Here is a 17302-nt window from a genome sequence, read left to right on the forward strand (position 1 = left end):
TAATATTTTCCCTCTGACTAGCACGGCCTATTTGTACAGCTCTTTAAATATTAGTAAGTAACGTTAAAGTCAGTAATTCTAAAAAGTAAATTTATAAAATTGCAAAAATATCAAATCGTGGTTACTTCGTCAGTTTAATGTCTGAGGTTTCGGAACTTGGCAAGGCTTATATTATTTAATTACCATTGTAAATGTTTCCAGAATCTCTGGTATACGGTATAATTATAATCCGTGTCTCAAGTTTTAACCCGTCTTTATTCATTTATAACCTGGTATGAGGCGCTAAGCACTGTAAGAAATACTAACATTTGCATATCGAAAAAGTGCCCAACAATATAGGAAGATATAAAACTCTGTTTCTTCTTTTCTTCTACGATTCATTTACAACACCTATAAATCATAATATAGTAACACAAAGTAAAATACATTTTCAGTTGTAAAATTATTAAGGGATTTGCCCAAATTGGCTTACAAGACAAGCTGTTCACCTTAAAGCTTTCGATTGGAGCACAACCTTTCATTAATCGATGCTTCCAATAATAACTGCAATGTTCCTTTGTGTAACCTTTGTGTAATTTATGTGGTAGTCGTATTTCCCATTAACGCAACTAACAATAATTAGCCTAAGAAACGCACATTCATTTTGACTTAAAACAAATGAAGCAAAATGAGTTTCTGCAGCGGTGTTATTTTCACTTTTGTATAATTTATTAGCACTGATTTTTATGGTATAAGTTGGCGGACGAGTATATGAGCCACCTGATGGTAAGTGGTCAACATCACCCATAAACAATGACGCTGTAAGAAATATTAACTATTCCTTACATCGTCAATGTGCCACCAACCTTGGGAACTAAGAAGTTTTGTCCTTTGTACTGTAGTTACACTGGCTCACTCACCCTTCAAACCGGCACACAACAATGCTGAGTACTGTTATTTGGCGGTAGAATAACTGATGAGTGGATGGTACCTACCCAGATGGGCTTGCACAAAGCCCTACCACCAAGTACTAGGTTACACCAAGATTAGGTGTGATCATATTATTCATTTACGTAATTTTCAAATATTATTAAAAACACACGTTCATAATATTGACTTGATAAAAACGAGGCAATATATAAATCAGTTTATTTTAATACATGTATTTGCAGTAAGAATCATGGCAAATAATACAAAATGCAAACACAAAAAAAACACACAACATAATATACTTACTAAATTTAAATTAGTTCTCTCTTTCTTTCGAATGGCAAAAAAATTGCAGCATTTTATTTGTTTTAAAATGTTCTTTGAATAACATACGATGACTTACATAATCGCTTTACAGGCCTCTTTCCGTATTATCAATTTCAAATGAAGATGAATACAATAATATTAATGAACATGTGGCTACGGATAATTTTTCTATTTGATTCTGAAAACAAACGCGGCGTGTGAACATAGAAACCCCCGCAGAAGCTGCCAATAATACATAAGTATAAACTGCATAGAAATATTCCTTTTAAGTTTTTTGTGATGGTCACATTATCAAGTACGATGAGCTGATTTAAAAAATAATGTATTATTAAAGTTCATACTAATGTAATTTAGTAAGAATTAGACGATTTATTACTGAATATCTTTTAGGAACAAACACACTAACTTCACACTTCTATTATTATATAGATTATATTTCATTATAAATTCAAGTTGAGTCGAACTGACTCGAAGTATGTAATTCGTAATTGATATTTGTAACGATCATTAAGCGCGATAGGTACTGTTTTTCATAATGATCAAGGTCGCAGATCATATCTGAATTTTAATGTGTTCGAAATCAAAATGACACCGCAAACACTTCGTCAGGTAAATCATTCAATTAATTTATTTCAAAAATATATTGTGTTGCATTTCGTATTGAATATTTTGTTGTTGTAGGTCACTTGCATTAAATGTATATAAAGTTTTAATGTTTTGGAAAACATAATATAAATCTGAATAGGTCCTTTGAAGAAAAGTAAATTTGAGATGAGTATAAATAAATGTACAAAACGTAATGAGCGCAGTGTTACACATTAAAATCTTACTTTTCCAAATATGTAATAGAGATTCGGTATGGATAGGTGGCAATTACTATCGGTAAAATGCAAGTGTATAATGTTGTTTGTTCTATAAAGTGCAACGTACAAATTATAATTTAGGAAAGTGTGCAAAATTCCTTATTTTGGGTTATATCTTATGGATGACCAGTGAAGAAAGTACTACTTATATGTGTGTTAATCATATCTACAATTACGACCCTTTGTTAGTATATATGTTTTATATGTTGGGTGTCAACACTATCAATACTACTGATCCTGCCTTCCAAATCTTAAAATGAATATTTATTTTCAGGTGCTAGTTGGCATTAGCCTAGCAATAAGCTGTATATCAGATGGATTTATTTTCGGTCAGATGTCTGGAATGATCAACGGCTTACAATCAAAAGAATCAACCATTACTTTAACTAGTGAAGATATTTCTTGGATAGGTTTGTATCTCAAAAAGTTGTAATAATGAAAATTACCGATCGACAAAAATTGTGAACGTTTTTCTATTGATACTACTTTGTGGTAGATTTCGGTGTATTAAATCTATAATTAAAAATCACTACTTAGTATTGGTGTGTTCATACATTGAATGGTTAGTGAGCTAGTGTAACAAGATACATGTACAGGTAGGTACATGTGTACGAATGACTTCTAAATTTTTAACGATACGGTGTTGACATAGGGAATAATTAATTTTAGGCAGCGCCTGTTTTTTGCTGGTAGCTATAGTCGACCAATTCATTAATCCACCTTAATATATATTTTTTACAAATTTCCAAATTCATTATTAATTTTAAAAAAAACTCAAGATTTTGGTGTACGACGATGTGCTGAAATGGTTAACATCATATTTCCTTGACAGAACTCAAGCAGTTTCTGTCAAAGGACACATCTCTAGTTTCGTCCGCATAGCATCTCGGGTTCCTCAGGCTATATCCTCAGCCCCCTTTTATTTGACATTTTTATTAATGATATACTGAAAAAAATTAAAAATCCTAACATACATACATTTACATATACCGATCGTATAAAATATTTAAAATCATTAATTTCGAAATGTTGGTTTTTCATATTTCGATAGGGAAAAGACCTTAACATATAAATACTAATAATAATTGTATAACGCGTATGTAAAATCTATTTTGGAATTTACTTAAAAATTTTAGAATCCACAATGCTGAAAGTTTATTATATAGCTGTCCAAAATATGAAGATTAAATTTATTAGAAGATTAACACATCAATTTATAATAAAAAAAATAAAACATATATACGAGTATAAACAAAACAGTTCATTTAAAATAAAACAAATAAATAAGACATTCGACGAACATATTTTATTTTTATTTTTTGATCTTTAAATTACAGTGTACATTTTCAACATCAAAGTAAGAATAGGGATATTCAAAATATAAATGATGTAAAATTTCACGCAGCTTCTGTGCGTACACATACTTACAGTTTCAATATCGGTAATATACTCATATTTTGTAACTCATCATCATCCTCCTGCCCTTTTCCCAATTTCATTTGGGGTCGGCGCAGAATGTCTTCTCCTTCCATACTTCTACAAGTAACATTCTTTCTAACCTTTTGTAACTACAAACAATTATTTAATAAATTAAAGTTATTACAAGTAATTTCTATACACAAAGAAAAACCTGCTATTCGATTAGAAAAGTATTTCTACTGGTATTATAACCAAACAATTTATAAAAAAATCGATTCCTTAAAACTCATTTATCATTAACGTGTTTTGTTTCAGCTTCAATAATTAACATATTTTCTATAATTGGCTTCGCAGTAACGGGCACTATCACAGATTTATTGGGACGGAAGAAGGCAATGACTGTTATTAATTCGACAGTCGCCGCGTGTTGGATATTCTTGTACTTTGCCAAAAATAAGACAATGCTGTTACTGTCCAGATTAATATTAGGAGTTTGCTTTGGCGGTGGTATGCTATTAGTATTTATAAATATAGGTGAATACATAACTCCTTCTATTAGGCCTATTAGCATTAACTTAATAGTATGCGTCGGTTGTCTTATAGGTACTACATTAGGGCATACTTTAAGTGTTTTATTTCATTGGAGATATGTTGCCCTTATGGATATCATTCCTTCAGGGCTAGCAACAATTTTACCATTATTTTGGGTTGAAAGCCCTACATGGTTAGCGTCAAAAGGTAAATTTGATAAATGTGAGAAAGCTTTCAGAGCTCTGCATCCCTTAAATAAAGACACTGAAAATGAATTGAAATTAATTTTAGCGTATGAACGGAAGAAACAAAACGAATCATCACATGGAAATTCAAAATTCGAAGCAATTAAAAATCTATTCATGACATTAACAAAAAAATACTATTGGAAAATATTTGGGATTTGTGTAATTTCAAACATTTACAGAATCGCAACCTGTAGAATTTTATTCAGCACTTTAGCCATTAGTATGTTACAAGACATAACGGCTAGTTCGGATATACTTCTATTCACGTTAGTCATTGATGGTCTGACAACCGTCGCTGCAGTTTCATCGTGCGCAATTTTAGTTAAGTTTAAAATAAGGGATACTCTTTTTGTATCGGGTGTAATAGCAAATATGTGCCTAATAATTTTCGCATTAAGCCTTTATCTGTGCCCTGGCAACGATTTTTATTTGTCTTGGCTTAAAGTTTTATTAATGGCTTTGTATTTTATGATCGTTACCGCTGGGCCGTACCCTGTTCTTGACATATTAATGTCTGAAATATATCCTCCAGAAATGAAGTCGTGTTTAGCCGCCGTAACAGGTTCAGCTGCTTGTATATTACAGTTTATTTGCATTAAATTTGCTTCGTCTATGATTTCAGAAATGGGATATCATGGATTATTCTTATCATACGCTACTGTTATATTCCTTTGTCTTATATACTTGTGGTTTTACTTACCGGAAACAAAGGGTAGAACGTTGCATGAAATTGAGTACTTCTTTAAAAATGGTACGTTTGATTATAACAAAGAAGCATTTAATTTGAATCAAACAAGCAATTTATTAAATGATGTAAAGTCATGAAAACTAATTAGTAGCCGGTAATTAAATATATTGGAGTTTGTAGACATAATATCAGTAAGTCTAGTAAATTAAGTATTTAATTAATTAAGCTAATTAGATTATTACTAAAGCGAACTGAACAATATTTCATTCACGTTTATCACGTTTGTTGAATGATGACACAATATTTATTAAAACACATAATGGTGTATGTGTTTTTCAAACAATGTAAAGAAACGAGAGAGACAAAAAATGCCATTGCCACTCAACTATCTACAAACTAAACCTAAGAGACAATTTTCTGCTCGAAGATCAAACACACACACCATAAAAGACTTCACTTGTAATTTGTAGAAAATAAATGCTTTTTGAATAAAAAATTTAAAGAAGGAGAAATCTGATATTTTTATTAATATTTCTAATCGTGATAATTACTTTAAAAAAATTTGGTCTTGCACTATCTTTCTTGCAACTTGAAAGCCTTACCAAGAATGGTGAAGGTGGCACAGTCTAAGATTCGACCTATCCATCTTTGTCTACCCTCAACCGCACCTAATATTTCCGTCTTCCTAAACTAGATAAAATTCTAACAGACTTTCTAATTAGAGTCGCCAATAAAAATAATCTTAGACAACAATGCTAACATGGTCACTCTAAATGACTATCTATAAACCCAGAATTATTGTGACAGTCACCATGGGCATAACATCTAGATCCTGAGATGACGATGAAGAGAGGTAAAAGAAACAATAGTTGAATCAAATCATTTAACAAAAGAACATATTTCACGCAACTTTATGTAGGTATATTCTAATCGCATACAAATATTTAGAAACCAAGCTGATTATACATAGTTGCTAAAAGTTTACACAAAAAGCTAACGTAGAAAAAAATGTGTGAAAAAATAATCATGACTATCTGGAGGAAAAACATTCTTGTTTTATACTTTATATTAACAAAAATAATGATATTGTTAAACTTATTTCTATATCTTAATAACAGATTCCTGGCTCCCGAACTAGTATGAACAGCGTGTCAGAAGTGAGCTCTTAGACATACAATCACTTTTTTTTAAATAGAATTAAAAAGGAAAACAAACCAAAATGTAAATATTGCACAAAAACATCTTAACTAATATATGTTAACGCAAATCAAAACTAGGAGGACAAAGCTAGGAGTTTGAGTTTTCTGAGACTAATATTAGGCATTAGAACAAGCTTAAATTCGAAATTACAAGCCAATTGAATTAATAGTTTAGGGTTTACGATCGATCAAAGTTACACCATTTTGTCACTCACTGACTCACTGACCGATCATCAAAAATCTAAGGTTGTTCTAGCAGACTTAGAAACTTCAAATTTTGCATCAAGATCGGTCATTAGCCACATATAAAGGAAAAATTATAAAAACATTACAAAATAATATACCATAGAAAACAATTTTGTTTAGATTTTGACTGCATTGTTAACTTTGTTCGTTGTTTAAGTATACAGTTGGATGAATACATACATAGAATAGAAAATAATAATATGAATATAATACATAGACTGAAATTAATACAAATTAATACATGAAGTTCATAATTCTTTAAATTTTAAAGCTCCATTGTATAGCGATAAATATTGTATGCGCGCTCGGGCTCCGGAGACAGCAATGGCTGAATATATTCGACTCCGAAGTATATATCGCCCAGACTTATCTACCTTAGAAGTAACGAAGCCTCAGAGAAGAAACAAAAGAGATAGAGATAGCGAATGGGTTCTACACAAGGCAGTAGCTGAAGTCCAAGAAATTATGAGGTAACCTAAAAAAAGAAGAAAGAAATACACTTACAAAAACATTAAATGTAAAAAAATGCCAAATCTCTCGATGCAGCCTTTCCATCGTAAAAAGTTTAGAGATCTCATAGAAGCCAAGTCCTATTCAAATTATTATGTAGTTATAAATCAACATTTAGTAATTGTATCAATAGTTTTCTTTATATCATAATTAAACTGACACCGCCGTATCGAGAAGCTGAGCACCGTACCCCTTTGTACGCACTGTGACGAGTATGACATTAACACAGAGGATTTCTTTTAAATATTGTAAATAGTAAACATTTGTTGCGGAATACTTTACTTAAAGGTGGCCTGTAATTTTATTATACATATACATGAACATTTTCAACAATACGCATTTATTTGAATAAAAACGAATGTAAAAAAAATCATTAATAGTAGATTATTGGCTCTAAATAAATTATTAGTATTTATTAGATTTATCACCTCGTCATGTAACATGTACTCATAAATTTAACGAGGTAGTATCGGAAAATGATACAATCTAATAAATAATATAAAAATAAAAATGTTTTATTGCGGACAACTTTGATCCATAAAATTTTTAGTAAATAGGAAATAATTTAAAAACTTATATCTACGTTAGTAGCTATACAACAAGTTAGACAATTAACTGATATTGATACCGCTCGTTTAGTTTATTTTGGTTATTTTCACAGTATTATGTCATATGGCATATTACTTTGGAGTAACGCTGCAGATATTGAATCTGTCTTTATAAAGAGCAATCCAGTCTATTTATAATATTGGAGCTAGAGACTCTCTTCGGGATGTTTTTAACAAAGTAGGAATACTCACTGTTGCGTCGCAATATAAATATATTTACAACAATATTATGTATCATGACGACCTCCATGGTCGAGTGGTATGTACACCGACCGGTTTTCATGGGTACGCCACTCTGAGGCCCCGGGTTCGATTCCCGGCCGAGTCGATGTATATTAACCATTAGTTTTCTATGTTGTCTTGGGTCTGGGTGTTTGTGATACCGTCGTTACTTCTGATTTCCATAACACAAGTGCGTCAGCTACTTACATTGGGATCAGAGTAATGTATGTGATGTTGTCTCATATATATTTATATTTATAATTATTCACAGTAACATTGATCACTTTGATAAAATCAGTGATAATCATCTCCGCAAAGTCCATAAATCTTTCTTGGGGCAAGTCATCCGTTTTTATAATAAAATTCCGCAGACATTTTTAACTTTGCTTCTTCGTAAATTCAAATCGTTTATAAAAAATACATTGGTAAAAAAGGCGTATTACTCGATACAAGATTTTGTAGATGATAAAAAAGCGTAAAATTAATACCTGTTGACTTCCACGCAGGATATGTTAATTTTAATAATTGTATTAACTAACATAACTTTGTATTTTTAAATTTTGAAAAAGAGTAACTACTGAGTTTCTTCTCGGTAGATTCTACTCTCCGAACCGGTGGTAGCTTCACTTAATTGTTAATTGACTATTCAAAAGTGCTTGTAAAAGCCCATTTGAATAAAGATTATTTTGATTTTGATTTTAATAATTTAAAACTAAAAAGGACGTATTCCTCTGTTCCATTTGGCTGATCAGCGGACAGTCTCTCCGCTGTTGGCAATTTCGCTCAGAATCTAATGTTTGTCTACTTCCATTAATGGCGTCATTTATGTAAATAAGGAAGAAAAATGATCAAAGAATAGGTCCTTGATGGACCCCCTTTTCAGTGGTATCACAAAATTAATCAAAATAATGAAATGAAACGTTTTAATTTATACTACATATGAAATTAATAATATCCTGCATCACCCGATCAAAGAGTAACTACAAAAACTGAGAACACTCTAATCATAAATAAAGTAAAGTAACAGCCAGTAAATTTCCAACTGCTGAGCTAAGGCCTCCTCTCCCATTAAGGAGAGGGAACTAACTCTAGTCATAGTTAATTATTATTCCATCCTTTGTTTCATTTTTAGTATTTTAATTTTTCATTTCATGACAATATTTTGCAATATAATTTAAAAGTTTTGTTATATAAACAATGAATGCCGTGAACTAAGTTTTAATCTAACTTTACGCAATTTTAAAAGGTCCGTAAAGATGTTCTATTTACACATTTTGGTTACCACTGCGCTTATTAAACATTTACACTAAATTAAACGAACGGAATCTAACGGAACTCCACGAACGAATGAAAACAACAATTGTGCAAGCTGTACTAGAATATTCTTCAGACAAAAAACATACAGGAAAATTTTAAACTACATTAACCGTGACATAATTAGGTACTTTTAGGTGATTGACTACGACTCGTGATTTTTTCTAAATATATTTAAAGAACAAACACGCCAATTTCACAGTTCTAATAGATATTGAATAAATTTGACACGGCTTTAAAGTACATATTATTACCGTTCAACTCAAAAGATATAATTGGTCGACGATATTCAGAAAGTTTTTATTTAAGTAGACAAATATTAACATGTTGGTTGTTTTGAAAATTTAAAAGTGCGATGCTTTACACACCGCAAACACTTCGCCAGGTATACATATATATTTGTTTTACTAACATATAACTTTCTAGTCTGTTGTTTTATATAAAAATAATATAATATAATTTTAGATAAATTTGGATAGGATGGTATTTTAAATACTTAAGGAATTTTACAATACATTTTTTCGGACAAAATTAAAGTAAATACCGTTAAAGTGGAAGCAAAATAAAATCCTAGACAATATTTTTTTATTAAAATTTAAACCTATGTATTGTAATGATATATTACTAATACAAATTATTAAGATATATTTTCAGTAAGCTCGTCTCACCCAAATACTTAACGAGTCTTTTTGTTAATAATATCGAGTTTTTAACGACTGGGTCAAACATATTTTGTTGTCATCTTCTAATTTTTTGACTATATCGTATCTACAATTTAATCCCCTTTTTTTAAAATTATATTGATTTTATCTACTAACTAACTAACTCAATTGAAACAAGTTTCATCATTGACTTCAAATTCCCGGACTGAAAATAGTTGAACCATATTTATGCCACTCTTACTTATAGTGAAACAAGTCCATGAAGATCGTGGTCTGATCGTAGTTTTTAAAATGTCTATTTAATGGTATCAAAAATAGCCAGATAAAAATAATACAACTAAAGATATTTTATTGCATTTTAATATATAAAATACCAAAAGACTCTTTCGACTCAAATTTGTTAAATGAAGTTGCCAAAACGGTGTTATTTGGAAAAGTTTATTTGAATGACATAGGTAGGTCGGGCACCTGATAGTAGGTGGTCACTATGGCGGCGCAAGATCGAATCTTAATGTTAGCAAGATGCAGTATGCGAGGTTTTGTTTTTTTCTGTACTCTGATTCCAATATTATGTTGTACTTTTTCAAATTTCGGGCGCGAGGCCCTTTACCCCGCGAGGCCGTGGCTGCTTGTTACCAGTGGCGGCGCAAAATCGATTCTTGCTTTTTTCAAACTTGCCCACACGCCCACGCCTTACGCCGCCACTGGTGGTCACCACCGCCCATACACTTTAATGCCGTAAGAAATATTAACTATTCCTTACATTGCCAATGTGTAACTTACATATCTTGGGAACCTTTTGTTGTGTCAACACTGTTCCTGCACAAAGCCAACACAAAACCAAGCCAAGCCGGTATCATTTTGGCCTTTTTAAGTATGTCCAAAATCATAGCATCAAAAATAAAGAAATAACGCTTTTTTCAATTACAATACATATTATCTTCTATAGAAGATTAATTTGAGCCAATACTAACTTCTAGGAGATTAATAACATTTAGGGTTTGGTAAATATTAAAGTACATCATGTTCTATTAAGCCTTTATAAATGTATATATTTTCAGGTGCTGGTGGGCATTAGCCTAACAATAAGCTGTATATCAGATGGATTTATATTCGGCCAGATGTCTGGAATGATTGATGGCTTACAATCAAAAGATTCACCTATTGCCTTGACTAGTGAAGATATTTCTTGGATAGGTTTGTACCTGTTATAAAACTATAATATTACATTATTTCATTTTTCTAATATCATTTCATTATACTTCTATATTTATTATTTTTCTAAGTATCAAATTTAAAAGCATCAAAGCAAACATCCAACAATAACCAAACAATTGATATAATATCGTATTAATCCAGTGCGAATGTTGTAACATATTTCGTGAAATCATTGTATACATTTGGAAATGCAAAAAACATTAAAGTATTTATATGAAAAGATCAATGTCTCAGTAACCAACAATGGTTGATTAAAATGCATAAAAGGTAAAGTTTAATGAAGCAACAAAAAAGTATCTAAGTAGTTAACATATATCTCCTATGTCGACGCAGAGCGGAGTTATCGCAAAAATACGGAATTCGACTATTATTTGCCACAAAGCCTTATCCTTAGCCTTATTTTAACAGGAATTATGATGAACAATTTGCTTCATTAAAACAGTGTTTCTATCATTATAATATAAAACAATTTCATTGTAATATACCTACAATTTACACGTATTGTTTCAGCTTCTACAATTAACATTTTTTGTATAGTCGGCTTCGCAGCAACGGGCACTATCACAGACTGGTTAGGACGGAAGAAAGCAATGACTGTTATTAATTCGACTGTGGCGGCGTGTTGGGTATTTTTGTACTTTGCCAATGACAAGACAATGCTTTTACTGTCCAGATTAATATTAGGAGTGTGCTTTGGTGGCTGCATTTTGTTAGTGTTTATCAATATTGGTGAATACATAACTCCTTCTTTCAGACCTATCAGTATAAACTTAATATTGTGTGTGGGTTGTCTTATAGGTACTACATTAGGGCATACTTTAAGTGTTTTATTTCATTGGAGATATGTTGCCCTTATGGGTATCATTCCTTCAGGGCTAGCAACAATTTTACCATTATTTTGGGTTGAAAGCCCTACATGGTTAGCGTCAAAAGGTAAATTTGATAAATGTGAGAAAGCTTTCAGAGCTCTGCATCCCTTAAATAAAGACACTGAAAATGAATTGAAATTAATTTTAGCGTATGAACGGAAGAAACAAAACGAATCATCACATGGAAATTCAAAATTCGAAGCAATTAAAAATCTCTTCATGATATTAACAAAAAAATACTATTGGAAAATATTTGGGATTTGTGTAATTTCAAATATTTATAGAATCTCCACTTGTAGAACTTTGTTCAGCACTTTAGCCATTAGTATGTTACAAGACATAACGGCTAGTTCAGACATTCTTCTATTCACGTTATTCATTGATGGTCTGACAACCGTCGCTGCAGTTTCATCGTGCGCAATTTTAGTTAAGTTTAAAATACGCAATATTCTTTTTATATCGGGTGTTATAGCAAATTTGTGCCTAATAATTTTCGCATTAAGTCTTTATCTGTGTCCTGGTAACGAATATTCTTTATCTTGGCTTAAAATATTTCTATTAGCTTTGTATTTTATGGTTGTCACCGCAGGGCCGTACCCAGTGCTTGATTTAGTGATGTCTGAAATATTGCCCCCAGAAATGAAATCATTTTTAATTATTTTAATAGGTTCTGTTTCTTTCACTTTCCAGTTTGTTTCCATTAAATTTGCTGCATCCATGGTAACACAAATGGGATATCATGGATTATTCTTATCATACGCCGCTATAGTGTTCCTTTGTCTTATATACATGTGGTTCTGCTTACCGGAAACAAAGGGTAGAACGTTGCATGAAATTGAGTACTTTTTTAAAAATGGTACGTTTGATTATAATAAAGAAATGTTTAATTTGAATCAAACAAGCAATTTATTAAGTGATGCAAAGTCATGAGTTATGTGATTATTGGCCGACACATTTAAATTTAAATAAAACTTTATTGAATTAATAAGAACTGGAAATGCTAATTACTTATGAGATTGTAAGGATTAAGACATGAACATTCAATTTTTACAAATATGTATGTATATTTAATTTTTACAAGTATGTGTATAAGTGCAATAAAGAAAACGATTATAATAACAAATATAAATAAAACGATATAATTTTGTGACATAAAAAATTAATCAAAAAGAAAAAGATGACCGAAGAAGCATTTTCAAAAATTCATACTGAATAAAATGTAATGTAAACAACAATTAAAATTATTTTAACTAATTATTAACTATGGAAAGTACTGAAAATTGTTTTAGATACCTAGGCTAATTAGTTTTTAAGTAACAAAAGCAACAAATTTTCGACGTAGGTACTGAAATGCGTCTTCATACAATCTTTTTAACAATGTATATATATAAACAAAAAATAGTGTTGCACATTTTATATCTGAATATCCAACGTAGGACTTAACAGTATGCTGAAAGACCTGCAGATTTTTTATGGTTACAACATAGCAACTGTTGGGATCAAATATTTGTTAAATATGTAGTATTATGGACCTATGTATTCAGGGCCGTCTTTAACCTTTAGGTCCTGGGCATATTAAGATAATGGGGCCCTATGAGTTTGACAGAACACTACGCGATGAAAACAGATAATTAAAGTAGAAAACAAGGTTACAGATTGTTTTACAATCACATATAATACTTATTTATTTGATATCTCTCGCGGGGCTCTGGGTACTCGCCCAAAATGTCCAATGGAAAAAAATCTGTAAGCATAGTATTTCATTATACTGATTTATCAACAGCAACATTTATCAATCCGCAAAAATTGTTTTAGCACCAGTTGCTATGCTTAAACCGTAAAAACCCTACCGATTAACGAAACCCACCAAAATGGTACACTTAACACACGTAACAACTGACGTAATAATATTATATTAGTCAAAATATATGTACCGAGTTTGTAAAATAAAGTTGCTGTTTATATAATAATCTTGATTAATCTTGTTTGTTGTATGTTGTAATTTAATGTGTGGATGTTGATACCAAAATATCGGTAATGTGGATTTTACAACCTTAACAGAACTGAAGGTTCAAATCAAGACATGTTTCGTCCGTTTATCTAATAGTATAATCATCAAACAAGAAAACATATGTGATCTTGAAACTTCGAAACGAATTTCGGTACGTATTATTGTAGACTATTATACTCGTATATTATTCAATGTTATATGTAGTCATTAAGAAAATAAAAAATTCTGAAGAAAATGTGTTTTTCCTTTATATCATTGATATGTATTGTATTTCATATCGCGGGTAAACAATTGATAAGTGACTAAATAAAATTAAATAAAATCAAACACTAGAGTATACATATGTAGGTTAGCCGAATAGTAAAAGATCGCTGTTGCCTATAATTAAGGAGATGGTGGATTTTACTGTTTCATGTGACTTATCGGGTGGTATATTCCACATATCGTAATCGTTTACCACATAAGAAATATAATGAAGCATGATTTTTACTTTGATTACATATAAATTAAAATACCAAAAATATTATAGACTAAGACTCTTTTTGAATGAAATGCCCTTAATAAATAAAATTGTAGTGCCCAACTAAGCCAATATATTTTATATACAGATAGAGCGCTATTATTATTTGTAAGATATGTTAGTAAATTCCATTCTCTAAATTTAGACTATTGAAATGTCAAGCGTGAAATTTCAAATTCATGTAGTTTGTCATATTCTATTACAAATTTAAGATTGAATTTAGTAATCACAACTCATTAACATACTTTGAAAGAGTGCCAATTTTTTAATTATCCATGGTACTGAATAGGCCTTAATTTTCAATTCACAAAATTCAATGCATATATTTGTCAATGTAACTAGCTTAAATCATGCGTTACTTTAAAGTATTTTTAAAATTTGATCGCCTCGCTTATCTTGTGACTAAGTATAAGGTCACTGATCCCGAGGTTCTAGGTACAACAGCCCATATCAAACCAATAAAATTATTGATATTTTTTTTCAATTATCTGAATGCATCTGAGATCTGTTCGGTCGTGTATGAGTTGACATCCTGACAGTTAATGAGAGTGTGGAAATACAAAGTGTGCCTATAACAACATACATAAAAATATAGTCAGTCATAAAGTCAGAATGTAATAAAAACGTAATTGAAAATAATTTTCAACAGACTTCAAAAAGGAGGAGGATTCCGCAAAGTCTATAAATCTTTCTTGGGGCAAGGTATCCATTTCTATAATAAAATTCCGCAGACATTTTTAACTTTGCCGTCTCGTAAATTCAAATCGTTTATAAAAAATGCATCGTTAAAAAAGGCGTATTATTCGATACAAGATTTTGTAGATGATAAAAAAGCGTGGAATTAATACCTGTTGACTTCCAGGCAGGATGTATTAATTTAAATAATTGTATTAACATGACTGTACTTTTTTTAAATGTTGAAAAAGAGTAACTACTGAGTTTCTTGCCGCATCTTCTCGGTAGAATCTACTTTCCGAACCGGTGGTAGCTTCACTTAATTGTTATATGACGATTAAAAAGTGCTTGTAAAAGGCCACTTGAATAAAGTATAATATTTTGATTTGGATTTTGAGGAGGTTATCAATTCGTCTGTATTTTTTTTATGTTTGTTACCTCATAACTTTTCACTGGGTGGACCGATTTTGATATTTTTTTTGTTTGAAAGGTGGTGCTTGCCGTTTGGTCCCATTTTAATTTCTGTTGTAATTCCAGTTCTGATGATGGTATACACATGAAAACGATATAAGTCTTAAACTTGCATGTTGAAAATTTTGCCAACCAATTTTGATAATTCTTTTTTTGTTATAAAGGATATACTTCAAGGGTTGTTTGGTGAAAGTTTGGTACGGTTCTAAGAATAGGGTCCATGACAAAGTAACGAAAAGGAAGGGAACGGAAAAATTGTGAGGAGCACGTTAGCGACACTCGGCCGAATCATTTATATAGGTATCTAGACATTTGTGTCACCTTCCGTAACGTGGTTATGTTCATGTAATTGTCATAGTCGAATATTATAATCAACTAGCGACCCGCACCGGTTTCGCACGGTGCAATACTATCACATTGCAAACATCTAAAATTAGCAATGTTACTTTACTATATTGTTCATATATTATATACACAAAACTTCTCCTCTAATCACACTATCTACTAAAAAAACCGCATCAAAATCCGTTGCGTAGTTTTAAATATATAGGGATATAGGGACAGAGAAAACGACTTTGCTTTATATTATGTAGTGATGGAACTTCTAAACGGCTCACAGTTAGGGTGCGATATGGGACAGAATTTCTTACGGTCTTTAAGCAAATTTTGTTTATGTGATGTAATGTTATATCGTGTACGACAAATACCTATTAGCTCTTTTGCAAAGTTTTTCTACTGAGGTCGATTACAGCTCTTTCGAAGGTGGTTCCTTGTAGTTTATGGACTGTAACTGACCAGCTTAATAATCGAGCTGTGACTGTGACTATGTTTTTCGATATTTTCGTTATAATTTTTTTTTTAATTTAAAGCTGCAATTAAACAAATTAATGTACACTAAAAAGTAATAAAAATAATTGCGTATTCAACGTATTTTTTAGACTCCTAAGTAAGATGAAATGAAAAATATTAGACTACTTACAAGTCGATTTACGATTATAAACGCTGAATATGCAATTATTTTAACTTTTTGACGCTTCGACATATATTTATATATTATTATATCCTACTTTTCCTCCGTTTAGTTTCACGTCTACCGAATGTGATGTTAAAAAGAACATTATGTCTATATCCTCGAATGCTGTTGGTACAGACTGTATCAGCCGTAATATGATACTTCCCATCCTCGATATTGTGATTCCCATTTTGACCCATATCTTAAATTTTTCCCTTACCTGCAGCAAGTTTCCTGATACATGGAAGGATGCGCAAATTATCCCCATCCCTAAAAAAGGTAATCCCTAAACAGCTTCTGATTTCCGTCCCATTTCAATTCTTCCTTTCCTATCCAAGGTCCAAGAAAAACTCGTCTCACACCAACTAAATAGTTTCCTTAATGAGCATTCCCTTCTCAATCCTCTCCAATCAGGTTTCCGAGCAGGTCATAGTACGGCTACAGCTTTAGTTAAAGTCACAGACGACATTCGATTGGCCATGGATTCCAAACAACTCACAATCTTAGTGCTTCTTGATTTTAGTAACGCATTTAATTGCGTTGACCATGACATCTTGTTGAGTATGTTATGTTCTTTTAACATATCTCCATCCGTAAAAGACTGGCTTCAAAGTTACCTCAGTGGTCGAAGACAGCGAGTTCGTGTGGACGAATCATACTCGTCATGGCGCGAAGTCCGCGCTGGGGTACCTCAAGGTGGCGTGTTGTCTCCCTTACTTTTCTCAATCTTCATTAATTCAATTACTCATGTCATCTCTTCTCTCTACCATATGTATGCAG

General features: G+C 31.5%; 2 protein-coding genes across 2 annotated transcripts; both read left to right on the forward strand.

Annotated features, from left to right (window-relative positions):
• The first annotated feature begins 1765 nt into the window (after positions 1-1765).
• On the forward strand, positions 1766-5429 carry LOC124531782 (facilitated trehalose transporter Tret1-like). The gene is made up of 3 exons (XM_047106308.1): positions 1766-1845; positions 2374-2509; positions 3834-5429. Exons 1-3 carry the CDS (start codon positions 1822-1824, stop codon positions 5120-5122), a joined length of 1449 nt encoding a protein of 482 aa, XP_046962264.1. The 5' UTR covers positions 1766-1821; the 3' UTR covers positions 5123-5429.
• Positions 5430-10820: 5391 nt separating this feature from the next.
• On the forward strand, positions 10821-12911 carry LOC124532071 (facilitated trehalose transporter Tret1-like). The gene is made up of 2 exons (XM_047106709.1): positions 10821-10943; positions 11475-12911. The coding sequence occupies exons 1-2, from the start codon at positions 10868-10870 to the stop codon at positions 12761-12763; spliced, it is 1365 nt and encodes a 454-aa protein (XP_046962665.1). The 5' UTR covers positions 10821-10867; the 3' UTR covers positions 12764-12911.
• Positions 12912-17302: the final 4391 nt, after the last annotated feature.

The sequence above is a fragment of the Vanessa cardui genome, chromosome 8 (assembly GCF_905220365.1).
Source record: "Vanessa cardui chromosome 8, ilVanCard2.1, whole genome shotgun sequence".
NCBI classification, from domain to species: Eukaryota; Metazoa; Arthropoda; class Insecta; order Lepidoptera; family Nymphalidae; genus Vanessa; species Vanessa cardui.

Bases quoted from the DNA above. Each gene is read 5' to 3' on its own strand.
- LOC124532071 (XM_047106709.1), top strand. From the start codon at position 10,868: ATGTCTGGAATGATTGATGGCTTACAATCAAAAGATTCACCTATTGCC. The intron at 10,944-11,474 runs GTTTGTACCTGT...GTATTGTTTCAG, and splicing joins TGAAGATATTTCTTGGATAG to CTTCTACAATTAACATTTTT.
- LOC124531782 (XM_047106308.1), top strand. From the start codon at position 1,822: ATGACACCGCAAACACTTCGTCAG. The intron at 1,846-2,373 runs GTAAATCATTCA...ATTTATTTTCAG, and splicing joins CACCGCAAACACTTCGTCAG to GTGCTAGTTGGCATTAGCCT. The intron at 2,510-3,833 runs GTTTGTATCTCA...GTTTTGTTTCAG, and splicing joins TGAAGATATTTCTTGGATAG to CTTCAATAATTAACATATTT.